The 23,306-nt window shown below is 35.3% G+C and overlaps 2 protein-coding genes across 5 annotated transcripts; both read right to left on the reverse strand.

Moving 5' to 3' along the window:
- Positions 1-1,832: 1,832 nt before the first annotated feature.
- On the reverse strand, positions 1,833-10,444 carry LOC137839104 (uncharacterized). Its single transcript, XM_090300057.1, has 5 exons — positions 10,207-10,444; positions 5,251-5,366; positions 4,046-4,492; positions 2,264-3,073; positions 1,833-2,189 (listed from the first exon to the last, which is right to left on the reverse strand). Exons 1-5 carry the CDS (start codon positions 10,442-10,444, stop codon positions 1,833-1,835), a joined length of 1,968 nt encoding a protein of 655 aa, XP_090156183.1.
- A 1,473-nt stretch (positions 10,445-11,917) lies between these two features.
- On the reverse strand, positions 11,918-22,319 carry LOC137806631 (uncharacterized). 4 transcript variants are annotated; one of them, XM_068606844.1, is made up of 3 exons: positions 21,826-22,319; positions 16,751-18,471; positions 11,918-12,388 (listed from the first exon to the last, which is right to left on the reverse strand). In XM_068606844.1, exons 1-3 carry the CDS (start codon positions 22,153-22,155, stop codon positions 12,244-12,246), a joined length of 2,196 nt encoding a protein of 731 aa, XP_068462945.1. In that variant the 5' UTR covers positions 22,156-22,319; the 3' UTR covers positions 11,918-12,243. The 4 variants fall into 4 exon arrangements, with proteins under 4 accessions (XP_068462945.1, XP_068462944.1, XP_068462946.1 ...); XM_068606843.2 differs by having other exon boundaries at positions 16,751-18,474; positions 21,826-22,272; XM_068606845.1 differs by having other exon boundaries at positions 21,758-22,269.
- Between the last annotated feature and the right edge of the window lie 987 nt (positions 22,320-23,306).

A 23,306-nucleotide genomic window follows, 5' to 3' on the forward strand; every position in this document is an offset into this window, starting at 1 on the left:
CTCACACACCCAACATTGGTTTTTTTACGCAAATATTTGGATACCTTATTATACATTTCAGATGTGGATATCCAGAAGTTACACTTAACAGTTCCAAATATCTACATCCGTAATGCATTTTATGGACATCGATATCCAGAGAAAATTTTGCTTAATTTCCTCCACCATGCAAAAACTGAAATGCTTACCTGAAACAACAACAAAAATTCCACTGCAACTAACAACAATGTATCGGCCGCCACACCACTCCAAATGACATACACCACCACCACCACTGCAAACGACTAACACCCAAAGGAGCTCCTTGCAACTGTTTTTTTCAAATACAAGTGACAAGGATGATTTTGGAATTTTAAAAAAATAATATTGGGTGCAGGTCAAAATCATATGGTGCAGGGAAAATTAAAATTATCCTTCACGTGGTGCCAGGAGTGCTTCTTCTTGCACCTCCATCCCTTCTTCAGCCACCCCCATAGTAAACTTGATTTTACTATTATGCCCCTCAGTAAATAATATTAAAAAATTAAAAGTAAACCTAATTTTACCTTTCCACATTTTGTTTTAACACTTTGCCTTTCACCCAACAGCAACACAAGTGCAGCGGCACCCACCCCTCTCCTTCAAAGAACCAACACGTTCACCCTCTTTCCTTCAAACCACCAACAAACACTCATCCTCTCCCAGCAGCCCCCATCCTCCCCTTCAAAGCAGCACCACTCACTTCCATTCTAAACTCCAAATCACTGTTCAAGCATTGAGCCTCTTCATTCAACATTGAAAAGGTTAGTTCCTGATTCTTTGTACCTCTTGGTAGAGGAACTGTTTTAAAGAATGCATTCTCTTTGTTCCGGATTACATAGGTTTTCGGATTAAATAATCCAGTAATGTTTAATTAGTTCTGGATTATATAATCTGGTATGTGTTTTTGAATGTTTTGGATTATGTATTAGTGTTATTGTTTAAGTTGGTTTTGGAATAGGTAATCCGGTAGTATTAATTTTAGGATTTTGGATTAGCTAATTTGGAAGTGACTTTTTTTTTTTTTTTAGTTTCACCTATGTAATCCGTGTTTAGTTTATTTTGTTTCCCGTTGAAGAACTTTTTTTTAGATTATGTGCCATGGTTCAACTATGACAAATATGACTAAAACAAGAGGTGGTGGATCTCAAGGTCATGATCGAACAAGACGGCATCCATCCATAGAAGAGATCGAGGTGTTGTCGAGGAAAGAATTGGTGTTGATGTTCATATTGATAATGACAATCAACAAGAATTACATGATGATGGGCAAGTGGTACCACGTCGTTGATATTCATATTGATGTTCATTTGGTACAACGTCGTCTCCTTCGTAGTCCAAATGCTGAGCAGGCATGTCTCTCGTCTCAAGATGAGGGTGCACATTCGGTAAGTTTTTTTTATTGTTATATGATTAAACAATATATTTGAGAAGTTTAATTTATTTTGAAGTTGGTGCTGCGTATATTTAGGCGCATTGTTAGTATTCTCCAACACATGATAGATTGTTGTCAGGTCACTGAAGGCACTGACGCATATGAGAGTATAGAGGCAGCGCTGCATTTATCCCGAAGTGTGACAGATGACGAGGCGGTGTACACTAGACAATCACGTAATGTTCGTGGACGTCGTTGATATTGTTTTTATTACATGATTGTAATAATAGTAACTTTGTATGTGTACAATATGGTTTAATTAATTTATGTTGTAGTGTTTGTTATTTTATTTTTATCTAACATAAACACGAATTCATTATGAATCGGAACTGAAGTAATAAATTATGAATAAGAAGTTAAGTAATAAATTATGTCTACATCAATCGTCTCCAAGGTTCACATATATCGGACTAATACTAATTAATTGGGTAAAAGATTGCATCCGTCCAACGTAATATGATGACCATAACCTTGCCTCTGGGTAACAATGTGTACACCATAAAATGTCAGCGGTAGGTATGGGACGATCATCAACCATTTTTACCTGCACAAAGTGTGAATCATATACATGGTCAGTACATAGTAATCGGTGTAGACTAACATCGGTACGGGGTGCAGTACGCAATGGGAAAATAGTAATATTTTGTTTCAAAGACAAACAGACTAAGATAATATTGTATCTGCTTGCTATTAAGTATCCCATATCCGGTATTGTTATCCATTTGTCAACACTAGCCTGCAAAATACAATAATGAAATTAGATAGCATACAAGTTCAATTAATCAATGCACATGACTCTTATGAATATACCACTGACAACTCATCCACTAGTAGGGATCTCTTGATATGTTCTACCCATTGATGACCACCTAACAATGTTGCGTATTCTTCACGCCACTGAGATATTTCTTTGAATAAATCCATTCTGATAAGTGGCCATGACTCTTCACCCATCCCCAACAAGGAGGCAATAACACGAAACCCACAATGTCCATCCGCTTTAACATCTATTACATCCAAAATATAAGGGTGACATTTCGGATGAAATTGATCAAACATGGGAATTGCATTGGTGTTGGTCGTCACCTTAACCTTTCCCTTAGGAGTCTTCAAAGATGATGAGTTATCGTTTACAAGATGGATGCGATCTACATGCTCAAAATATGAAGGAATGCGTTTTGCATACCTCTGAAATTTGTTTGCTTGACTCTTTTGGGATCCTTTTGTCTTAACTACATTAAGTGGTGCACATAATGTTGTCATGTCTGGGTAGGCAATTTCACACAACTTGTTTTTAATTGTCACTTTGCCACACATGTCAACTTGTTTGAACCGGGATAGAATGACATCCCATTCTTGTTGAATTGACAACTCAGATGATGAATCACATTCAAATAAATCTGAAAAGCTCAGTCTCGTCCACATAACATGAACTTCATTAAGAGGAATGACACCCATAGCATATTTGGCTAATTGACAAGCACATGGTAATCTGTGAGTCCGTCTAAGTACACATCTACAACATTCACTATCAAACCCCACATCATTGAGCCGATCAAACTCTTCAGCAATGAGAATCAAAGCATATTTAGATACAAAGCCAACCAACATTTTATACAACTGCACATTGAATGTGTGTCCTATCACATGTAGACTCATTTCAAAGGATGCCTTGATTTTGTTATGTTGAAGTATAATAACATGCTTGATAGCATCCCAACATGAGCACAAGTCTCCCATGCTATTTTGTAATATTCGTTTCAAAGACTAATGAGATTATTCAACCCTGTATAAGTATAAAACATAAAACAATTAGACGTTATACATGTTCTAAACAAAGTAAAGGCATTGATATACCTGTTTGATGTTGTATTTCTCAAATGCATTAACGAATTTGTCCAACACTTTACAAATTTTTCTTTGTGCGGAATAATCCATGTGTTCTTCACATATTCAACAAGTAATGGCCACGGTGAACAAATAGTTTCAAAACTTTTAATAAACTCATCAAATTTAGCAATATTTGTACAGTCAATGATAGTCCTCCATGAATCCATCACAATTTCCCAAGCCTCGACAGAATCAACCAACATTTTACACTTTGCTTTAACATTCTTATTGATATGAAACCGACAAAGAAGATTTCTTGCTTTAGGAAACACGATATTGATGGCATTCATCAAAGCAAGATCTTTCTCACAAACAATGACTTCAGACCCCACATGCGATGTCAAAACTGACCCTCTAAATTTTTGTAGTGCCCATATGAAGTATTTTTCCTTCTCGCTAGATAAGAATGCAAAACCAGCAGAAAAGGGACAAACTTGTACAAGTCACACCAACAATCTCAAGCAAAGGCAGTCGATATTTGTTTGTTTTGTAAGTCGTATCCATCAAGAATACAATGTTGAATGCATTCAAAAGTTTCACAGCATCAAGATGAGTCCAACAAATATCACTAACAATATTGGAAGACTCATGACACGTACTCCAGTGAAGATAGTTTTCACGGTATAACAACATCATTAATTGTTGTAATTCAGTTCGTGGTCCTCTAATTGATCTCTTGTACGAGTATCTTGCATTGTATACTTGCTTTATTGTTGTCATATTATCCTCATTATTCTCCTTCAAAGTACGTAGTATGTTACTCGGTTTAACCATGCTTTTAGTCATATCAACAAGCATGAAATGTTCATTCGCTTTTAATTTGCCCGCATATGGATGACCAACTAATGTATCATACAAATCATGATTATAAGTACCACATATTACCTTAAGTACCCAACCTTGACCCTTTCCAATAGGTTTACCTTGCAATTTAAAGGGACATTGACATTTTCGAGTACTAGTTACAGTAACCTCCAAACCATCCTTGTACTTTCTGTAACTACCCCCCATTTCACAGCCTAATAAGATATATGTTTTTCTCTCTTGTTTTTCATTTGCTATGTCAGACCGAATAATGACAATAACAAAACCAAGTCTATAAGCAACCCTATGGACCCATTCAAGTAAGTCTTCTCGCGAAGGAAAAACCTACACAAAGTTATCCCAACAATATTACAAAATCACTTCTTCAAATTATAAAGCAATAAACATAAATAGAATGAAATTTTATTCACCTCATCTGTTGTAAAATTAGTACCATAATCCTCTTCAACTAATTCATGTTGATGCACATAATTCATTAATTCTTCCATATATATCATTTTTACTTCATTCGATCTTTTTGCAATCAATCTAACCTCCATGTCCATACTTACACCTTCATTCATAAAACATAAATTTCTATTTTATTAATTTTCATAATTCACACAAGTATGCAAAATAAAAACAACATTCAATTACCCTTCCGGATTGTGTAATTCATAAGTCAAATAATACCTTCCGGATTAGATAATCCGTAATGCATTTGACAACTTTAAAGTGACTTCCAGATTGTGTAATCCATAAGTCAAATTAAAACAACAAATTGCATTCTGGATTACATAATCCATAAGTCATATTTGAAGTTCTAAAATGACTTCCGGATTATGTAATCCATAGTTCATTTTTTTACCGTATTACACAATTCAGAAAAGTGAGTATGTTTGTTCCAGATCCGGTATACCTCCGATTTAACTAATCCGAATCACTTTAATATTGTCTTATGGATTGTAAAAACATTCTGGATTATAGGGGTGAAGAACATGAAGTTCATTGCTTTGCATTAATTGTTACGGATTATACAATCCGATGATCTAGCGGATTAACCCAATCCGGAAAAATAAGTGTTTAAAGCACTGAAGACTTACCTTAGAATGACGAGCCGTGAAGACCACCACGACAGCAACACTGTTGGCACCACCACCACAGTTACCACTGTCACTACCACCACAAGGCACCACCACAAGCACCACTATTACCACGACTAGAGCAACAACAAGCACCAAGGACCAAACACATTCGTTTTCAATATGCAAAGGTAAAACAAATTTTTTATTTTTATCTTTTTTACTGAAAGACAATTTTGGAATTTTAAAAGTGTATGGACATGGCTGAAGAAGGGAAGGAAGTGCAGCAAGAAGCACTCTGGTGCCCGAAGGTGGCTTCTTCAATTTCAATTTGCATTGATCCAAATAATTACTTCGTGAACCAAAAACTATGGCCATTCACACTACTGCAGATTAGTTGGCAGTGGAACTAGTATGTCTCAAAAGTCTCGACAAACTAAAAATTAACCTTGGAAAAAGAATTTTAACAAATACAAAAAATTGAAATTCATGAAATTTAAATTAGTTATAATCGAATTTTCTTTATTTTTTTAAAATAAAAGAATTGAAATATTTATATTTCAATTTTCACATTTGAACAAATTGAGTTTTTCACGAAGAAAAAAATTAAAACATAAAATTTTAATATTAAATATTACCAAAATAAAATTAGCCAAGTCCAAATATTCAAATAATATATAATAATTTAAAATAAAAATGTTAGTATTTTTTACATTAATATTGATCAGCTTTATAAAATAAATATAATATTATTTACTAATTATTTATTAATAAAGATAAAGGCAAGCTAGTTATAAAAATACAATAAAAACCCTGTATCATTATTAAGATTTAATTGAAATTGATTTTTATATTATCCAATGATATGGTGCTCGTATAAAGAAAGCTAAAAAAATGCCCTCAAGTTTATTTTCTTTTTATATATGGTTTATAATCCTTCATCATTCATGTTATAAATCCTTCACCATCCTCATTCAACCACATTCCACATTTATCTTTGCAGCGAACAAATTTTAAAAAAAAAACATTTAATTGTTAATTTATGCAAAAACCAAACTAAACCAAACCATTTTATTATTATTAGTTTAAGCTGTTTTAATATCTTGGTTCTTTTAGCTAACCATCTTCTATTATCTTTCTTTGTTTATACACCTTTTACCCTCCTAATATACTTTCCACGTTCAGGTCTCTCAGCTCTTAAGTTACAAACATATTCTGCTATCATTTTCCTTTTACACCTTTCACCGTCAATGCATCAAACACTATCTAATATTCAAAGGCTTCCTTGTAAATTCTTCTCTTATCAACACTTCTAAATACACACGAATCCACATGCATCAAGGCTTGAATTAAATGTAAAACAATTTCTTTTATTTAGTTAATAATAAAGAAAAAAAATGTCATAGAAATTAGTTTAAAAAGTTATATATATATATATATATATATATATATATATTATACACATGTGTGTGTTGTGTATGTGTATATGTGCAAATGCAATTGCACACTTTCTAAGCCAAACAACGAAACAGATGTCTACCGCAGCATAAATATTCTGCACACAATGATTCAAGCGAAATTGACTATCTTAACAAAATATTATACAGAGGACCTTTGAATTCCTCTGAATACGAGTAATATATATTCATGAATATATGGTGAACATTGTCAGCAAGACATATTTACAAACCCTATTTAAGTCTGCCTCTGCCTTTAATTTGACAACTTACGATGAATCAGTACTAATTATATGCATTGAGAAGTAATATATTCCTTTATGAAACTTGAGTTATGCTCACTTTATCTGGAGACATGAGTAATCAAATTAAGACAGAGTAAACAAACGAGTTCCCCATTGTGCTTTAAAAGTCAAGAAATAACTTAAATCAAATTTGAAAAAGTCAGATTTAGAGTACATCACAGACACTAGAACTAAAATAGAATTTTGACGAGTTTGTTTGGTAGCGAAAATCCTACTAATAGGAATAATAGATATACTAAAACAAATTTTGACACTCATTACTAATGATAGCTGTTACCAACGTAAAGTTGACCGTGATGGAACTCATTCATACTTATTTGACAGTCCTAGAGAAACAGACACGTATTCTTTCTCACAACACAACTGATGAGGGTAAAATGAATATAATGCCCCCTACCAGATGCTGAAGAGCTTTTTGATCAGTCTTTATGATGAAATGTTACCCCCACAAGTAGTGTTGCCATTTTTGAGAAAACTGCATAAAATTCTTTCTCATAAGCTGAAAACAACTCGTACTTAGGTCCCAATGCCTTTGCTAATGTAGGCAATCAAATGTTCATTCTGCAACAAAACAGCCCCAATGCCTCCTCTCGATGCATCTGTCTCAATGGTGAAAGGTTGTGTGAAGTCTGGCAACCTCAAAACAGGTGCAGACATGAGTGCCTGCTTAAGCTTCTGAAATGCAGTTGTTTCTTTAATTCACTTAAACACCTTCTCCTTTTTAAACAATTTTGTTAGTGGGGCTACAATCTTTCCACAATTCAAGATGAACCTTCTGTAATAGCCTGAAAGGCCTAAAAATCCTCTTAGTTCCTTAATTGTTGTTGGAGTGGGACATTGTTGAATTGCTGAAATCTTGTCTTTGTCTAATTGTACCCGTAATTGAAATCACATGGCCCATATATGCTATTTCCTTCTTTCCAAAACTACATTTTTTATAGTTGACAACCAAGACATTTTCCTCCAAAATCTGTAATGTTGTAGTCAAGCATTCCACATGATCATTCCAAGTCTTGGTATAGACTAAGATGTCATCAAAGAATTCTAAAATAAACTTAAATAGATTTTGAAGATGCCATTCATGAGTGATTGGAATGTGGTAGGTGCATTACCCAAACCAAAGGGTAAAACAGCCCACTCGTAGTGTCCACTCTAAATGTTGATTTATGGATATCAGCATTCTAACTTGGTTATAGCCTATAGCCACTTCTAAGATCTAGTTTGGACAAGAAACACGCCCCATTCAATTCATCCAGCAAATCTTTATTAGAGATATAGGAAACTTATTTTTTTATGGTGAATGCTCTAAGTTTCATGAAATTTGTGCAACACCTCCAAGAACCATCCTTCTTTTTTACCAACACCAAAGGAGAAGCATAAGAACTAGTATTTTCCCTTATAAATCTTGTTGGAGATCCTACATCGACTAGAGATAAGGACATTTAATAGTTTATAAGTTGAAGCAAATTTCACCTTATGAACCGGTTTTATAAGATTGAGTTAAGTTTAAAGTTCACTTTTTAATATGGTATTAGAGTCATTTAGAGTTTATCCTAACGAGAGTTCATTGAGCTTATCAGGACACCCGTTATTCGGCCGCTATCAGATCACTCATAATATATAGACTCAAGCACGAGTTGGCAGGTCTCAGCATGTGTTAGAGATTCCACATCGACTAGAGATAAGGACATTTCATAGTACATAAGTGGGTGCAAACCCCACCTTATAAGTTGGTTTTATAAGGTTAAGTTAGGCTTAAAGTCTACTTCTTAATATAAATCTCATTGCCAATAATTTTTATACTTGTCTCTCAATTTCTTCTTTTGGGGCATGTGGGTATATATATGATTTCAAGCAAACTGATGTGTCCTTGATTAGATTGATATTGCGATCACATTTCCTCTTAGATGGCAGTTGTGTAGATTCCACAAATAACCACTAAAACTATTGTACAATTTTTGAAAGATCATTTTGTCTGGTGTTAGAACCTATTGATCAACTATATCAACAACATTAAGTAAAATTGATCCAAGCAATTCAGGTAATACACAAGTGCCTTGTACCAGTTTGAGTTTCCGTATCAATTCTTGAAGTGATGCGCCTGGTTGATCTCCTTGCAATATCACCTCCTGGCCTTGATGATTAAATCACATAGTAAGAGTTGCATAGTCCCAATAAATTTCACCCCAAGTGTCCTAAACCAGTGCATGCCCAAAATGATCTCAAATGGGTTGCTAGGTAACACTAAAATATCTGTTGTAAATGTATGATCATTGAATCTCCATGTTATTTGCTCACACAATCCTAGTGAATAATAGCTTTTTATCAAAAGCAACCATCACCAGAAAATCCTTGACAAAGTATTTTCAACCCAAGCAACTTAACCCATGTGTCCTAATAAAATCATTAGTACTTCCTGTGTCCATCCGAAAAGGTACTTTTTGCATCTTGATTAATCCTTGAAGCGGCAATGTATTTCCACCAGGTATGCCTTGTAAAGCATGGAGGGAGATGTGTACGTCTGCATCGTGAATCATACTGTCAACTATTGCTTGTTCTTCCTCAGAATCAGTGTCTTGCACTATATTTGCCTATATTTCTTCTTGAGCATAAAAGAGTGCATTTAATTTACCCCATACTTTACATTTCATCCTATGGTTTTTATCCCTCTTACCAACACAGAATTGACACAATCTCTTCGCAATCCTATCACTAACTTCGTTTCTAGAAATAGAAGTTGATGTGTTAACTTAGAATCTGCAGTTGCTAATCACGGCACTGAAGCTATAGGATGATTCTGCTGCAGACTTGTTATGGAATGACTCTGTTGTGAGTTAACAGGTGCTGACCAAGATGTTGTATATTTTGTTTGTGTTTCAAAACTGCCCACTTTTTTAAAAAAAAAATCTTCTTGGTGGAATCTTGCAAAATACACAGCTTCTTGCAGCAACTATGGTTTGTGGACTCTTACTGATTTTTCCAGTTCACTTTTCAATCTAGACAAAAAAAAACTTAATGCCATGGATTTTGACAGCTACACAAGCCAATAGAGAATCAAATGCTTCCAAATATTCACCCAAATCTCCTTCCTAGTGCAATCATGATAATTTTGTGACAGGATCCTCAAATGCAGTGTCATCAAACCGATATGCCACATCTTGCAAACTTTGTTCCCAAGATTTATTCTTGAAGTCTTTACCATGAAAATGCTTTACCATCCATGGATAAAAGTAATAACTCCCCACGTTGTTCTGTCAGTATAGCCTCTAATTCAAAAACCTGCTCGGCTTTTGTTCTCCAAACCCGAAAGTTAGTTCCATCAAATGTGGGAAATTGAATTTGTGCACGTTCTATTACAAACTCATCAGAATCAGGTGTGTCTGGAACACCAGCAGCAGTCACAATTTTCTTGGCCCGTTCAAAGATGCTATGGAAGAAACGAAACTTTAACATTTGTTGCAGCAAATCCAATGATTTCTCTGTAGATTCTTGTGCTTTCGTAATGTCTGCTCCAACATGTGAGTTTCCAGTTCCTTTGTGAACACCATCTTCTCCCAAACGTCCCTAGCTAACTGATACCAACTACAACAAACAAAGGTTGGTTAGCTCCAACCTTGATTGCATTCACTCACTCGCGATTCACTAAGAAATTGTAAAGGATACTGAACTATGAAAATGATTATTTATTACCCCAAAATTTTGTACAAGAGAATCTATATATAATTTTGGCTTCCACAGCTAAAACTATTTTTACGCCAAAATTAAACCACTTATTTTCTAAGTAATTAATAACAGAATTAACCCTATTTTTAATTCTGTTTACTTCTTGTTTTACAGAAGGAGCAAGGAAACCAATAAATTTATTTGGAAAATGTGATGATGATCTATATTGTTCTATTATGGTTGAGCATGTGCGATATCCTGCTAGTAAAACTCATCACTCATTGTCCATTATTTCTTCTCTAGATATTTTTTCCACAATATATACTCAATTCACCATACATTTGTCTTTCAATAACATTGGATTCTTTCTATTATTTCATCTTCTTAAAGTTGCATATTGGGGTTTTTTAAAGAGTAAATAGCAGTTAAGGAAAGATAAGCAGATTTTTAAAAAACCCCTTCCCATTTAAACGAGAACGTATAAAAAAAAGATGATAATAAAATATGTTTATACAGTGACGTTAGCTTAGGAATTTCATCAAATAGGTGGTAGACAAATAAACAAATTGGATAAATTCCAAGAATTGCCAAATCCGACTGAACACATTATCAACTAGCATTCAATGTGACACAGGAAGATTCTATCATTCATACAAACTTGAACATAATAATTACTAATTGGAAACAAAACGGAAGAAACAAACTAAATAACGACATGCTAAGTGGTGAATAGCTTTAGGTTAGGAATTAAAATGAGAAGAGGGATTATCGTGACAAGGAAAGAGGGAAGAGTAGTGAGCGGAAAGACTATCGCTGGAAAAGAAATGAGGACATTACCAATGGAAGTGTTTGAGTCGGTTGCAACCCAAAATTAACAAAACCCTAGATCCATAAAATCAGATATCAAAACACAAAATAACAAATTGACAAAGAAACCGAGATGAAAGAATTCAGAAATAAGCCTAATATAATTCACTTGGTGAGGCACAAATTCTCCAAGAGAAAGAGCATAGCAAGAGAGAGCAAACAGACAAAGCACTTTGAACTTTGTATACAAAATGTAAGTGGGTGTAGAATTTCAAAATTCCTTTTTTGGAGTGAATTTCAAATTCTAGTGTTTTACTTGTTTAAAATACCATGTTAAAAATCCTAAATTTCAATTCTTTTTAATTTCCTTGTCCAGACAGCTCATTTTACTATAAAGAATTTTTAATTCATCAAATAATGAATTCTTCCCCTAAATTACCTCATCCAAAGAGACAATAAAGGAAGCCCTCAAATCATACATAAAAACATCATAATCACTCCCAAACATAAACTGCCAGCTAATATACAGCAGTAGCATCCTTTTACAAATAAGACATACCAACAACCTTGATCTACTATCAAAAATCTTAACTCTGGGAATTACACCCAAAAATAATTATGAAGGGAAAAGTGGAAACTGTAGATGAAAGCCATATTATTCCCTACTCATTCGTCAAAGAACAAATTCCCAGAAAGAACGGGCTATGCTACAGATTACAAAAGTAATCATAATATAAGCGAACAAATGGATATGGGTTACAAGAAAATAGTGTAGTTACACCTTACTTGGGGGGAATTGACAGATTGTTCTCAAGCATAAAGGAGAGATCATGCATCTGTGACATCAGCATCTCTACATCATCTTTTGACCCTACTGCAGTGGAAACATCTCCAGAGCTTCCTCTCTTGATATCCACTTCAGTCACCCTGAACATGCAACAGATTCAATGAATTTCCATTTTGATAATAGAAAATGCCAGTTAAGAATTAATGTTAGGGAGAAGAGTGTCAAGAACCCACATCAATTATCCAAAATTGTAAATACAAAGCCTATGCGGTAGTTTAAAATTAAGAACTTCGAGGCCTCCAGTGCTTTCAAGGAAGAAGTATAAAATTTAGAACACATCAAGGGCATTTTGAATCTCACGTAACTCCCTTGGTTTAAGAAAGACCCCCCACTTTCCAATGTGCTTATGAATACCACACTTAAACCTTTTCTTCGGAGGTATGTGTTAGTTTACTTTGGCGACATTTTGGTCTATGGTAAATCATGCAAAGAACACATAGTTCACTTGAAACAAGTCTTGACTAGGCTGCAGGATCATTCTTTATTTGCTGATCAAAAGTGCAGTTTCAGTAAAACAAAAGTGGGGTATCTCGGACATATTACATCTAAAGGAGTTTCAATGGATCTACAAAAGATTGAAGTCATTTTACAGTACCCACTAAAAACACCTAAGGGTTTGAGAGGGTTTCTGGGGCTCACTGGATACTATAGGAGATTTATTTGTAATTATGGCCACAGAGCTCGACCCCCAAATGATTTGTTGAAAAAGGAAAATTTCAAGTGGACAAATGAAAGTGTTAAAGTTTTCAAAATGTTGCAGCAAGCTGTCACCACAGCTCCAGTTTTGACACTGCCTGATTTTTCAAGGCCCTTTATCCATAGAATGTGATGCTAAACAAAAAGAAGTTGGGGCTGTTCTTACACAAAATAAAAGATCAATTGCTTATTTTAGCAGGGCTTTGGCAGATTCGCCACTCTCTAAATCTGTTTACAAGGAATTAATGACCATTGTGTTAGCAATTCAACATTCAAGACCCCACCTTTTGGGACAGAGTTCACTGTGTACACTGACCAAAAGAGCCTGAGATACCTTTTGGAACAGATAATTACAACGCAGAATCAACAAAATTGGCTAGCAAAATTCTTGGGGTATGAATTTGATATTGTTTACAAGGTAGGAGCTTCAAATAGACTGTATAATGCTTTATCTGGAAGGGATGAAGATAAAGAGTTGTGGGGCATATCAAGACCTTTTTGACCAGATATTACAAACATTGATGGAGGTAAACGAGGATCCAGTCTTGTCTAAATTTTACAAGAATTTCCAGATTTTCATCTGCCACACACAGTGGAACAAGGTAGATTATCCTATTATAAAGGAAGGTTAGTCGTATCAGTTGGTTTAGTATGGATTAAAAAAGTTATTATATGAATTGCGCACTTCACCTATGGGGGAGCACTTAGGTGCCCAAGGCATTGATTACGACGTCTGGATAGGCAAAAGAGACATTGGTCACTTGAGGGCTAAGATGATATAATCCTCCATACCCATCAAGAGTGTGAGTAAGTTTGCTAATAGATATTAGATTAAAAGGACATCAAGAAATAAATAAGATATAGTTTAAAGAAAGGTGAGAAACATAATGGGTTTGCCCGATGCCCCAGACTCTTTTGAGTCATCTACAAGAGTAACAGAAGGTAGAGAGTTCAAAAAGGTCAAAGAGGAAAAAAGTGATTTGTTACCTATCATATGATTTGAGGCACCAAAAACAAGTATCCAAGGTCTGAGAGAGGAGGAGCAAGAAACAAAAGCTATAGGTAGGATTACTAGATTGAGCCATATTTGAAACATATGATGCAAGTTGGTTGGCTTCTCAAAGCTTGAGAAATCCATGAACTCAGCAAGATACCTGAAGTAGGAGTTGGCTTGGCCCAATTAGCTTGTTGAGACAACTAGCAAGCTTTGGTGTGACATTCTTCCTCAACATAACCCCAACGATCATAGTAGTTGCAATGTGCACAACGGTGACCGCCGCCACATCCTCCACTATGTCCTCCATTACAACCACCACAATGAGAAGAAACCATGGAGTCAAACAAGGTCAAACAAAGCCCAAAAGTAGTCCGTACAATCCAACTCGACAAGCAGATGACCAATAACACAAAAGACACTTCACACCTAGGTCAGTCATCTCAAAATAAAAGACAAGGTTCCAACCGGCCTTAGAGGAGTCTCAGCAAAAGAAGACTCGGACATGGGCCAGAGTATCAATTGTTTTTCCTTTTAGTATATTTAAGACAACATTAAATGGTAATCAATTGGGCTCATATAGGCCCAATTAGAAGAATAAACCAGCTTAGGCTTCTAGAAACCCTAATTTCTAGAAGATCACCCATGTGTCACCCATGTGCTCACCTTTGACCTAGATTCTAGAAGACTCCCCCATGTGCTCACATTTGACCTAGTTTCTAGAAGCTTGTAGTCATTTATGCCCCTACCCTTCCTCTCCAAGGCACTCGTATCTATAAATAGGGTGCATCCCCTCTTGTAAATCACATTGAAATTGAAGTAAAGAAACTTTGTCAGAGTGATTCCTTGTGTGGTTTCCAAACTTTCTATGGCTCTTATCGTGAGTAGGGAATACTTCAAGAGGCGACTCCTCCTCACTCCTCTTGGAACTATCCCCATTCCAAGTGGTGTGATGAACTCACCATTCCCATCATCTCCATGAGCTTCCTTTCCTCTTTACTCTTTTCCTTTGTCTTCTTTACCATTCCGCCATTATTCTTCTTTACCTTGGCTATTTCTTTTATTGTTTTTCGCCCTTTATCTTCTTATCTTGCTATTAATTTCTTGTTCATCATCATTCATCATCTTAATTGTGTTTTTTCTCTTTGCTCTTTTGAAGAGAACATTCACACTTACTTAACCACTTGGTTAAGTTTGTGTCCAGTGACAATCTTCACTAAGTCTCACCATATTTTGTTAATCAAAATCATAATCCAAAGTGAAAATCCTAAAAACATGTGTCATTCTAAAATCAACTCACATCAGTTCGTCAAAGAAAGAGAAGCATGGGGTGAAGGTCGCCAAAGGGTGCATCGCCAAAAAGCAACATTAGGTGCTAATTTGAGGGTGGCACGTGAGATGAACACACTAAAGATAAGCAGCACATGCAACAGAGTTAGGCAGCAATTATTGCACAATAGTGGTCGTTGGGAGATGCCAACTCCAATGTTTTCTGCTCATCGGAAAAAGGAGGGCCAACTCCAATGTTTTCAGGCAAACCTCCATGTCTAAACTTTATCCTAAATTGTCAGCCAAATATTGTGGACCTTATTTGGTTTTACAACAAGTTGGACCGTTGGCATTCAAATTACAACTTTCAAAACAAGCCTTCATACATCCAGTTTTTCATAGGCTGTAGGAGATCATCCAATTGAATCAGACTTTCCAGCAGTGTTGCAGGGAACAACAGATAATTATCAACCTTTGGCAATTTTACACACTAGAACAGTGAATAAATTGAGTACATAAATTCTTGAGGTGTTGGCACATTGGCAGGGCAAGCTGCCAGAAGAAACTACTGGGGAAGATCTTTCCTTATTAGATATACAAATGCAAACATTCAGCTTTTCTACTGAATGTTAGTTAGTTTTCTGGTTTTTGTTTTCTGCTATGTTTAGTCTGATTCTGTGTAACCTCTCTTGAGCATATTTATGCTCAGCTTGGACTTCTCTCTTTTTTTAGTGAAATAATAATCAGTTCTCTTTTTGTTAATCTTTTCTCTCATATCAAATTACTGATATTCCTCAATTCGTAATCAGTTTCCAGATTTCAACCTTGAGGACAAGGTGGCTTTTGAGGAAGAGAGTATTGTTAGGAATGAACATAGGGAGCATCTAAATAGGAAAAAACTTCCACAGGTTTATTATAAAAAGAAAAATAGGGGAAAGGATGAAATTGTAAATAATAGTAGACTGGGTCAAGTTGCTAGTTATTTCTGTTAAGTCTGTTGAAAGTCTTCTACATATAGAACTTCTCCCTCTTCAGTGTTTTTTCAGAGTGTTTTTGTCTTACTGGGTTTCCAGTGTGAAAAGGAGAGTGCTCCTTTTGGGGGTATACTTTGTATACCTAGGTTCTTGTAAGAGTTTTGTTGATAATAAATACAAAAATTATGCAGTTCTTTTTTCTCTCTTGTTGTGTCCTTTTGTCATTCTTTGTTAGGAATCTGTTATCTTCTTTTTAGTTTAAGAGAACAGATTCCTAACAGCCTCCTTATAGGATCTCCACTGTGTAGACGTCCCTTTTGTTGAACTATATAATTAGCACTAAATGTAAACTGAGTGACTGAACTCAAACTCCTAAAGGTGTAGGAAAAACACTCGGGTCCTAAAGATGTTGGAAAAACACTCAGGTCCACCTGGTACTCGAAAGTGATTGAATTGAACTACGCATAATTATATTAAAAAATTGCAACCAACAAAATATCAAGTGTCACCTGTTGGAAGAAGTAGCTTGAAGAGAACTCGGTGAACTACCAAACTTTCCTGGAAATATATCATGCAGTGGAAGCCCACTAAATTCTATATTTTGTGAGCTGATTGACAAACTGGGTAAATTGGTTTCGGAGGTCTTCTCAGCAAAAGTCTGATTTGCAGTTTGTTTCCAATCATTGCTGGAATAATCTTGCGTAGTGGGCAAGCTAGTAAAGTCATTCCAATCATCAAAAGAATCAACATCATTAGTAGTCCTGGTATCATTTGTTTTGCCGTTGCTATCTTGCCATCGGTTATCTTGAGTCCAGTCAAAACTACCGTGAGAAAAAGCATTAGTACCCTTTTCTGTTTTCATATGATTAAGATCAGAAGTAACTTCAGATGTCCCAGTCTGGGCAGTAATCCAAGAGTCAGAAACAACACTGGAAGGATTATGTGAAATAGCTGAGCCAGTAAAATCATTCCATGCATCAAATGAATCAGCCACTTCATTAGTAGTCACAGTACCAGTTACCTTGTTATCAATCCCCTTCCACTGGTCATCTTGCATCCAGTCAAAATTACCAGAAGAACCAGCAGCATTTTCAACTGTTTTGGTATCATTATGATTCAGGACCAATTCAAATTTATCAGTCTGGTTCATTATCTCTGAGTTGGATACACCGGGGGAGGAATGTTGTGCATTGACTGAGCCAGTGAAGTCGTTCCATGAATCAAATGAGTCCACAGCTTCAATAGCACTGATGGTATCTGTTGTTTTATTATTGCTATCTTGCCACTGATGTTGCATCCAATCAATATCCTTGTTAGAAGAGCTATTAGCATCCTCCGCTATTTTTGTATCATTAAAATCAACAGAAAATCCAATATTTCCAGTCTGGCCAGTTGTATTTGAGCTGGTAACAGTACTCAAAGGGTCTTGCATGCTGGCTGAGCCAGTAAAATCATTCCATTCGTCAAATGAATATCTATCTTCAGAAGTAACCACAGTATCAGTTGTCTTGTTATCACTCCCTTGCAATTGGTCATCTTGCATCCATTCAAGATTTCTACTAGAGCCATTAGCACTGTCTGTTGTTTTAGTACCAATAAGATCCATGGTCGATTCAGATTTCCCAGCCTCGGCATGTGAGATCGAGTTTGAAGTTCTCCATCCATCACCCTGAAAATAATCATGTTCTGTGGATGCTGAGGGATTGAAATTGTCATTCTCCTTTACACCAACAGAATCTTTCCCGAATCCAGATGCTGTATCCAAATCAACATTAGAATAATCAACAGATTTGGACATTTCATGAACAGGACCAGAACTAGCAGATGTAAAGCTGGCCTCCCAACTGGAAAGTGAATCAACACTCGGATTTTCTGCAGACGCTGCTGCCAATTCTGAAGCTTGTACATTCTGAAACAGACTAAGATTTTCATTTGCTTTGAATGTATTATCTAAAGCAGTACCCACCTGTCTTTCAGAAGCCAAGTTCTTGTCAAACACATCAGAATCAGATTCCTTCTGGTTAAAATAGCTATCAAGATCAACTCCAGCCAAACTTAATGAACTTTTTCCCTGAAAAGCTGCAGAATCTGAAGTACTCAACTGAGCTATCTCAGACTCGGAAGGCCATCTAATTTCCAAATCCAGCAGTTCAGATAGGGGAATCTCATCTTTTGATACATTCCTCCCCCTGTTCCATTCATTTTCATCCATTACTGGTGCCACCATCTCCTGCTAAGCAATGTGCACAGAGTTATCACAACAATACATGAAACACCTCAATTTGTTTATAAAAAATAAAGACAACCTATGATCAACTTTAATACAAACCGGAACTGGAGTTTTTTCTTGATAACCTATTATCACCTTTAATGCAAACCTATATTATATCGTTTTTACCACAGTAAAACTCCAATTTCGATTGGAAAATATTCTGATAAATAAAAGTCTCTAGGGGATTCTAACCAGAGCACTCAATGTGTATTTGCCCTCAAATAAGGTATTGAATATCTCCATGATACTGTTCAGCTCTGTTTCGAAGGCTTTTGTATACAATATGACAGAAAGTACTTTATTGGACACCTTACAGACCTCCATGCATCTCAAGTAAAAGGTGTAAGGATGCAGAGAACACAACATGGATCCCACAGAGGAACACCTTTAGATTCCTTCCTTCTTCATATGACTCTCCAGTATTCAAGAAAATTCTAGAAGGTATTTTTCAAACAGGGATTGAGTTGGACTTGCCCTTAGATTGATGTTATGCACTCCAAAGTCAGGTGAAAATTCTCTAGAGGAAACCAAAATACATAGAAGTTAGTAAATCGTCTCTCTAGGTGGTCTCCTATCCTATCTTCTTGAAATTCAAGTCGAATTTGGTATACAACCTCGTAACTACATGAAATGTATCTAATAACGATAGCTAATCTTCGCTATGATTTTGCAACATCATTTGATGCGTAATGGCAGTTGAGCTCTACAACAGGTGTTGATCTAGTGATAAATTGATAATAGCTACAAGATATTGTCAAAATCTTTTGATTATAGAGGATTTTGTATATCAATAGGTAGAGGTTTGAACATCCAATTGTTGGAATTGTTGTGAAGGTTAAAGCCAAGTAACATCAAATGTCCAATATATATTGGGAAGTGCTTAACCCAATGCATAAGTCTCTTCATAACTGAGTTCAAGTAAGTTATAAGCATTGTGATTTCCATGTTGAGTGTCTAGCTAGTCATTTAGAGATGTTACTTTACCTCTGCGACAAGTTCAACATTTGAGTATTCAATCCTCCACCTACTAAGCTGCAAAATCCTCTTATTAAACTCTAGAGAGGAAAGAAACATTAAGCTGAAATTATGTGTTTCTGATACAATAAAGGTGTTTTATTTATATTAAGAAAAAGAAATCAATAACAAAATAGAAGAGATTTGATATCCTCTAATAACAAAGATATGATACGAGAATAAATAGATATATATATATATATATATTTAGATACTCTTGATTATATAGGATCAACTCTTTATTTCTATAACTATAACAATATTCCTGATTATAGAGGATCAAATCCTTATTTCTATAATTATTACACTCCCTCTTAAGCTAGATCATATAGGTCATATATGTCTAACATGCTGCAAATATAATCAATCATCAGTCTTCTTAGAGACTTGGAGAATATGTCAACCAATTATTCATTAATCTAGTGGTGATGCCTCCAGACTCCGGTTTTTTTCTTATAAATGACAATCCACCTCAATATATTGAATCCTCTCGTGAAAGAATGGATTAGAGGCAATGTGTAATGCTACCTAGTTCTCACATACAAGGCACATTTGGGAAATTTCTTCAAATTTAAGCTCTTTAAAGAGTTTAGCCAAATGAGCTCACAAGTGATTAATGTCATTGTCCTATATTTTGCTTCTACACTTGATCTTGCCACAACATTTTGTTTCTTACTTTTCCATGATTTTAAATTTCCTCCAACAAGAACTCAAGAAAATAGTATCTTGAAGTAGAGTGTTTATCGCTTGGTGACCCAACCTAATCAACATCAAAATATCTAACAATTTGGTTATTTTCTTTATATAAATGAGGTTATTTCCAGGAGCCTTCTTAATATATTTTAGGATCCATAAGACAACATCCCAATGGTCTTAACAAAGAGTGTTTAAAATTTGACTTGCTACGCTCACTGCACAGATAATGTCAGGACCGGTCACACTGAAGTAATTTAGCTTACCAACCAACCCAATGTGTCTCCTAGGATCAGAATGAAGTTCTCCTTGGGCAGCTACAAGTTTGACACTTGAACCCATTAGTGTGTCTACAGGGTTAGTATTTAGCATCCCTATTTCTTCTAGAATGTCGAGGGCGTATTTTCTTTAAGATATGACCAAAACATCCTTGAATTATGCTACTTCTATACCAGGGAAATACCTCAAAGTCCAAGAACTTTTGTTTGAAACTTTTGAGCAAGATATAGTTTTAGTTGCATAGTACCCTCCTTATCACTATCTGTGATAATAATGTCGTCCACATACACATAGATACATCCTTGGGAAGAATGATGGTAGCACAGAGAATGATCAACATCATTTCGTATCATTATGCATTAGAAGAGTTAGATAATATATCTGGAACTATCTGGATCAACCCACTTTACAGAGCTCAATTGTCATTATGCACCAGCTATAACTTTCACAAAATCTTCTATATACAAAAGAGTTTGATATATCATTGGAATTTTTCTCACTAGACCAACCCACATTGCAGAGCTCAATTGTCATTATGCATTAGAAGATGCTGCGATTAGCTATCACTTTCAGTTACATTTCATGTAGCTATGTGAGGCTGTACACTAAATCCGACTTAAATTTCAAGAAGATAGGGAATCACCCAAAGAGAAGATTTTCGAACTTTTACAAATTTCGATTTCCAGAAGACAATTTTCACCTGAAGATAGAGTGCATAGCAGCAATCAAAGAGCAAATTGAACTCAACATCGTCTAAAAAATACCTTCTATAATTTTCTTTATACTGGATAATCCTGTGAAGAATGTTCCTCTGTGAATCCATATCGGGTTCACAGGTATGCATCCTTGCACCCTTTACTCGAGATGCATGGAAGTATCTAAGGTTTCCTGCCATATTGTATACGACTTTGACCAGTACGGAAAACAATACTAGACAGCACCAGAGATTTTTCTAAAAAATAAGAACAAAACTTAGACGTAGTTCTCAGGTGCTTTTAGTATTACTCTCCGATCGAAATTGGAATTTCAACTCGAAAACCAATACTGACATTTAATGTAACCATTTACTACATATATTGTCATGGTAAAATTCTAATTCTAATAGAAAAAGCACACTAAAAGAACCTACAGAACTCCATCTAAGATTTATCTTAAAACAAATCATTGCCCAACAAAACGAACTATCATTTATCTACTTCTCTTTCCTATTGCATTATAAACAAAAAGAAAAACGGATTACATTACGTGAAAATAATACCTATAATTTCCCATTTTCAGCATTAAGAACACTTCTAATAGTAGAGAAAACACTGAGATTGGTATTACCGATCCATCGAGTTTAAGGGACTCGAGTAGCCACCGATAACCAATGGTGCTCTTGAATTTGATGGGTTCGGGAGGGAGGTCCTTGCGGGAATTAGTCCCGCAAAATACGCAGACAAAAGATTCCACGTCGCGTATGAGTCTGCCATTGCAATTCTTACAGCGAAGATAAGACGGCGAAGGATCCAACTTCGCTATGGTTTCGGAGACGGATGGAAGCTTCGGGAGCGCAAGATTTTCCTCCTTCTCGGGTTCGTACCATGAGAGGTTCGCCTCTTTGCGGAGCAGAATCCGGAGCTGCTTTATCTGTTCTAATGGCATCTCGAACGCCATTGTTAGGGTTTTTGATTCGCAGTGTCTCTCGCTTCTTCTTCTTCTTCTTCGATTCAGTGAGGATACAAGTGAAGGAAGGAAGGAAGAAGAACAATGTTAGATTCGATTTGGTTTGCTGAACACAATTAAAAGCTTGTGTAAAACGGTGTCGTTGTGAATCAATCGAGTTTTCAAATGCCTTTTTTTAAGATAAAAGAGGTAATGAAACAAATAATTATTTGTTTTAAATAATTTCAACTAAATATACGTTGTTGAATAATTTCAACTAAATATACGTTGTTGAATAATTTCAAAATAAATTTACAAATCAAAACTTAATTAGAAAATGAGTATACAAACCATTCATAATTATCCTTTTTCAATTTTCTCATGTTACTCAAAATCAAGTACTCTTATATACTTAAAACCTGTATATGTTACTCCTTATTATAGAAACACGTTGAGATAGAAGATAAGGAGGATTGATCTTAGAAAAAAATTGTAGCATAATTTCCTCATAGATAAATGACTTAACATATTAAAAAGTATAAAGTTTCAACACTTTCTTAAAAAACAAATTAGATCTAAACTAAAATGAGTATATCTTTGTAATTCTTTATCCACTCTTTTGTTATTGTGTGGATCAAGAAATATTCAATAATATCTTTTTGTATTATCTAGACCAAAAGGTTAACTAAAATATTGCATTGAAAGGTCAGGGTGAAAGGTTAAATACAAAAAATATAAATAAATAAAACTAAATTAGTTACAGTAGTAAAATTCATAAAACATATTCAAATATATAGGTGTGTGTTTAAAAAATATTAGGTGTAAAAAGAAAGACTCAAGCAGCTTCTAAGTCCAATAAGATAGCATTATAAATAGATGTTCAATCCAAGAGGTAAGTAAAGTGAATTTATCTTACAATTATACAAAATTGATTTTGACTTTGGCATCGGAGTGTCTTGCAAGTACACACACCCACCCGTGAGAGGAGACCGAGATCAAGAACCGAGAGACTCAGTTGATCCAACCAGTTTAGTAAGTTTACCAATCATCCAAGTCCAAGGAAGAGTAGACCGAAAGCTCAACCCAAGACAGCAGATTGAAAGCCCAACCCAAGAGAGGAGATTGAGAAGATCAAGAAGATCGAGAAGTCCACACATTTTAAA

This window comes from Phaseolus vulgaris, chromosome 3, assembly GCF_051622355.1.
Source record: "Phaseolus vulgaris cultivar YP4 chromosome 3, ASM5162235v1, whole genome shotgun sequence".
NCBI classification, from domain to species: Eukaryota; Viridiplantae; Streptophyta; class Magnoliopsida; order Fabales; family Fabaceae; genus Phaseolus; species Phaseolus vulgaris.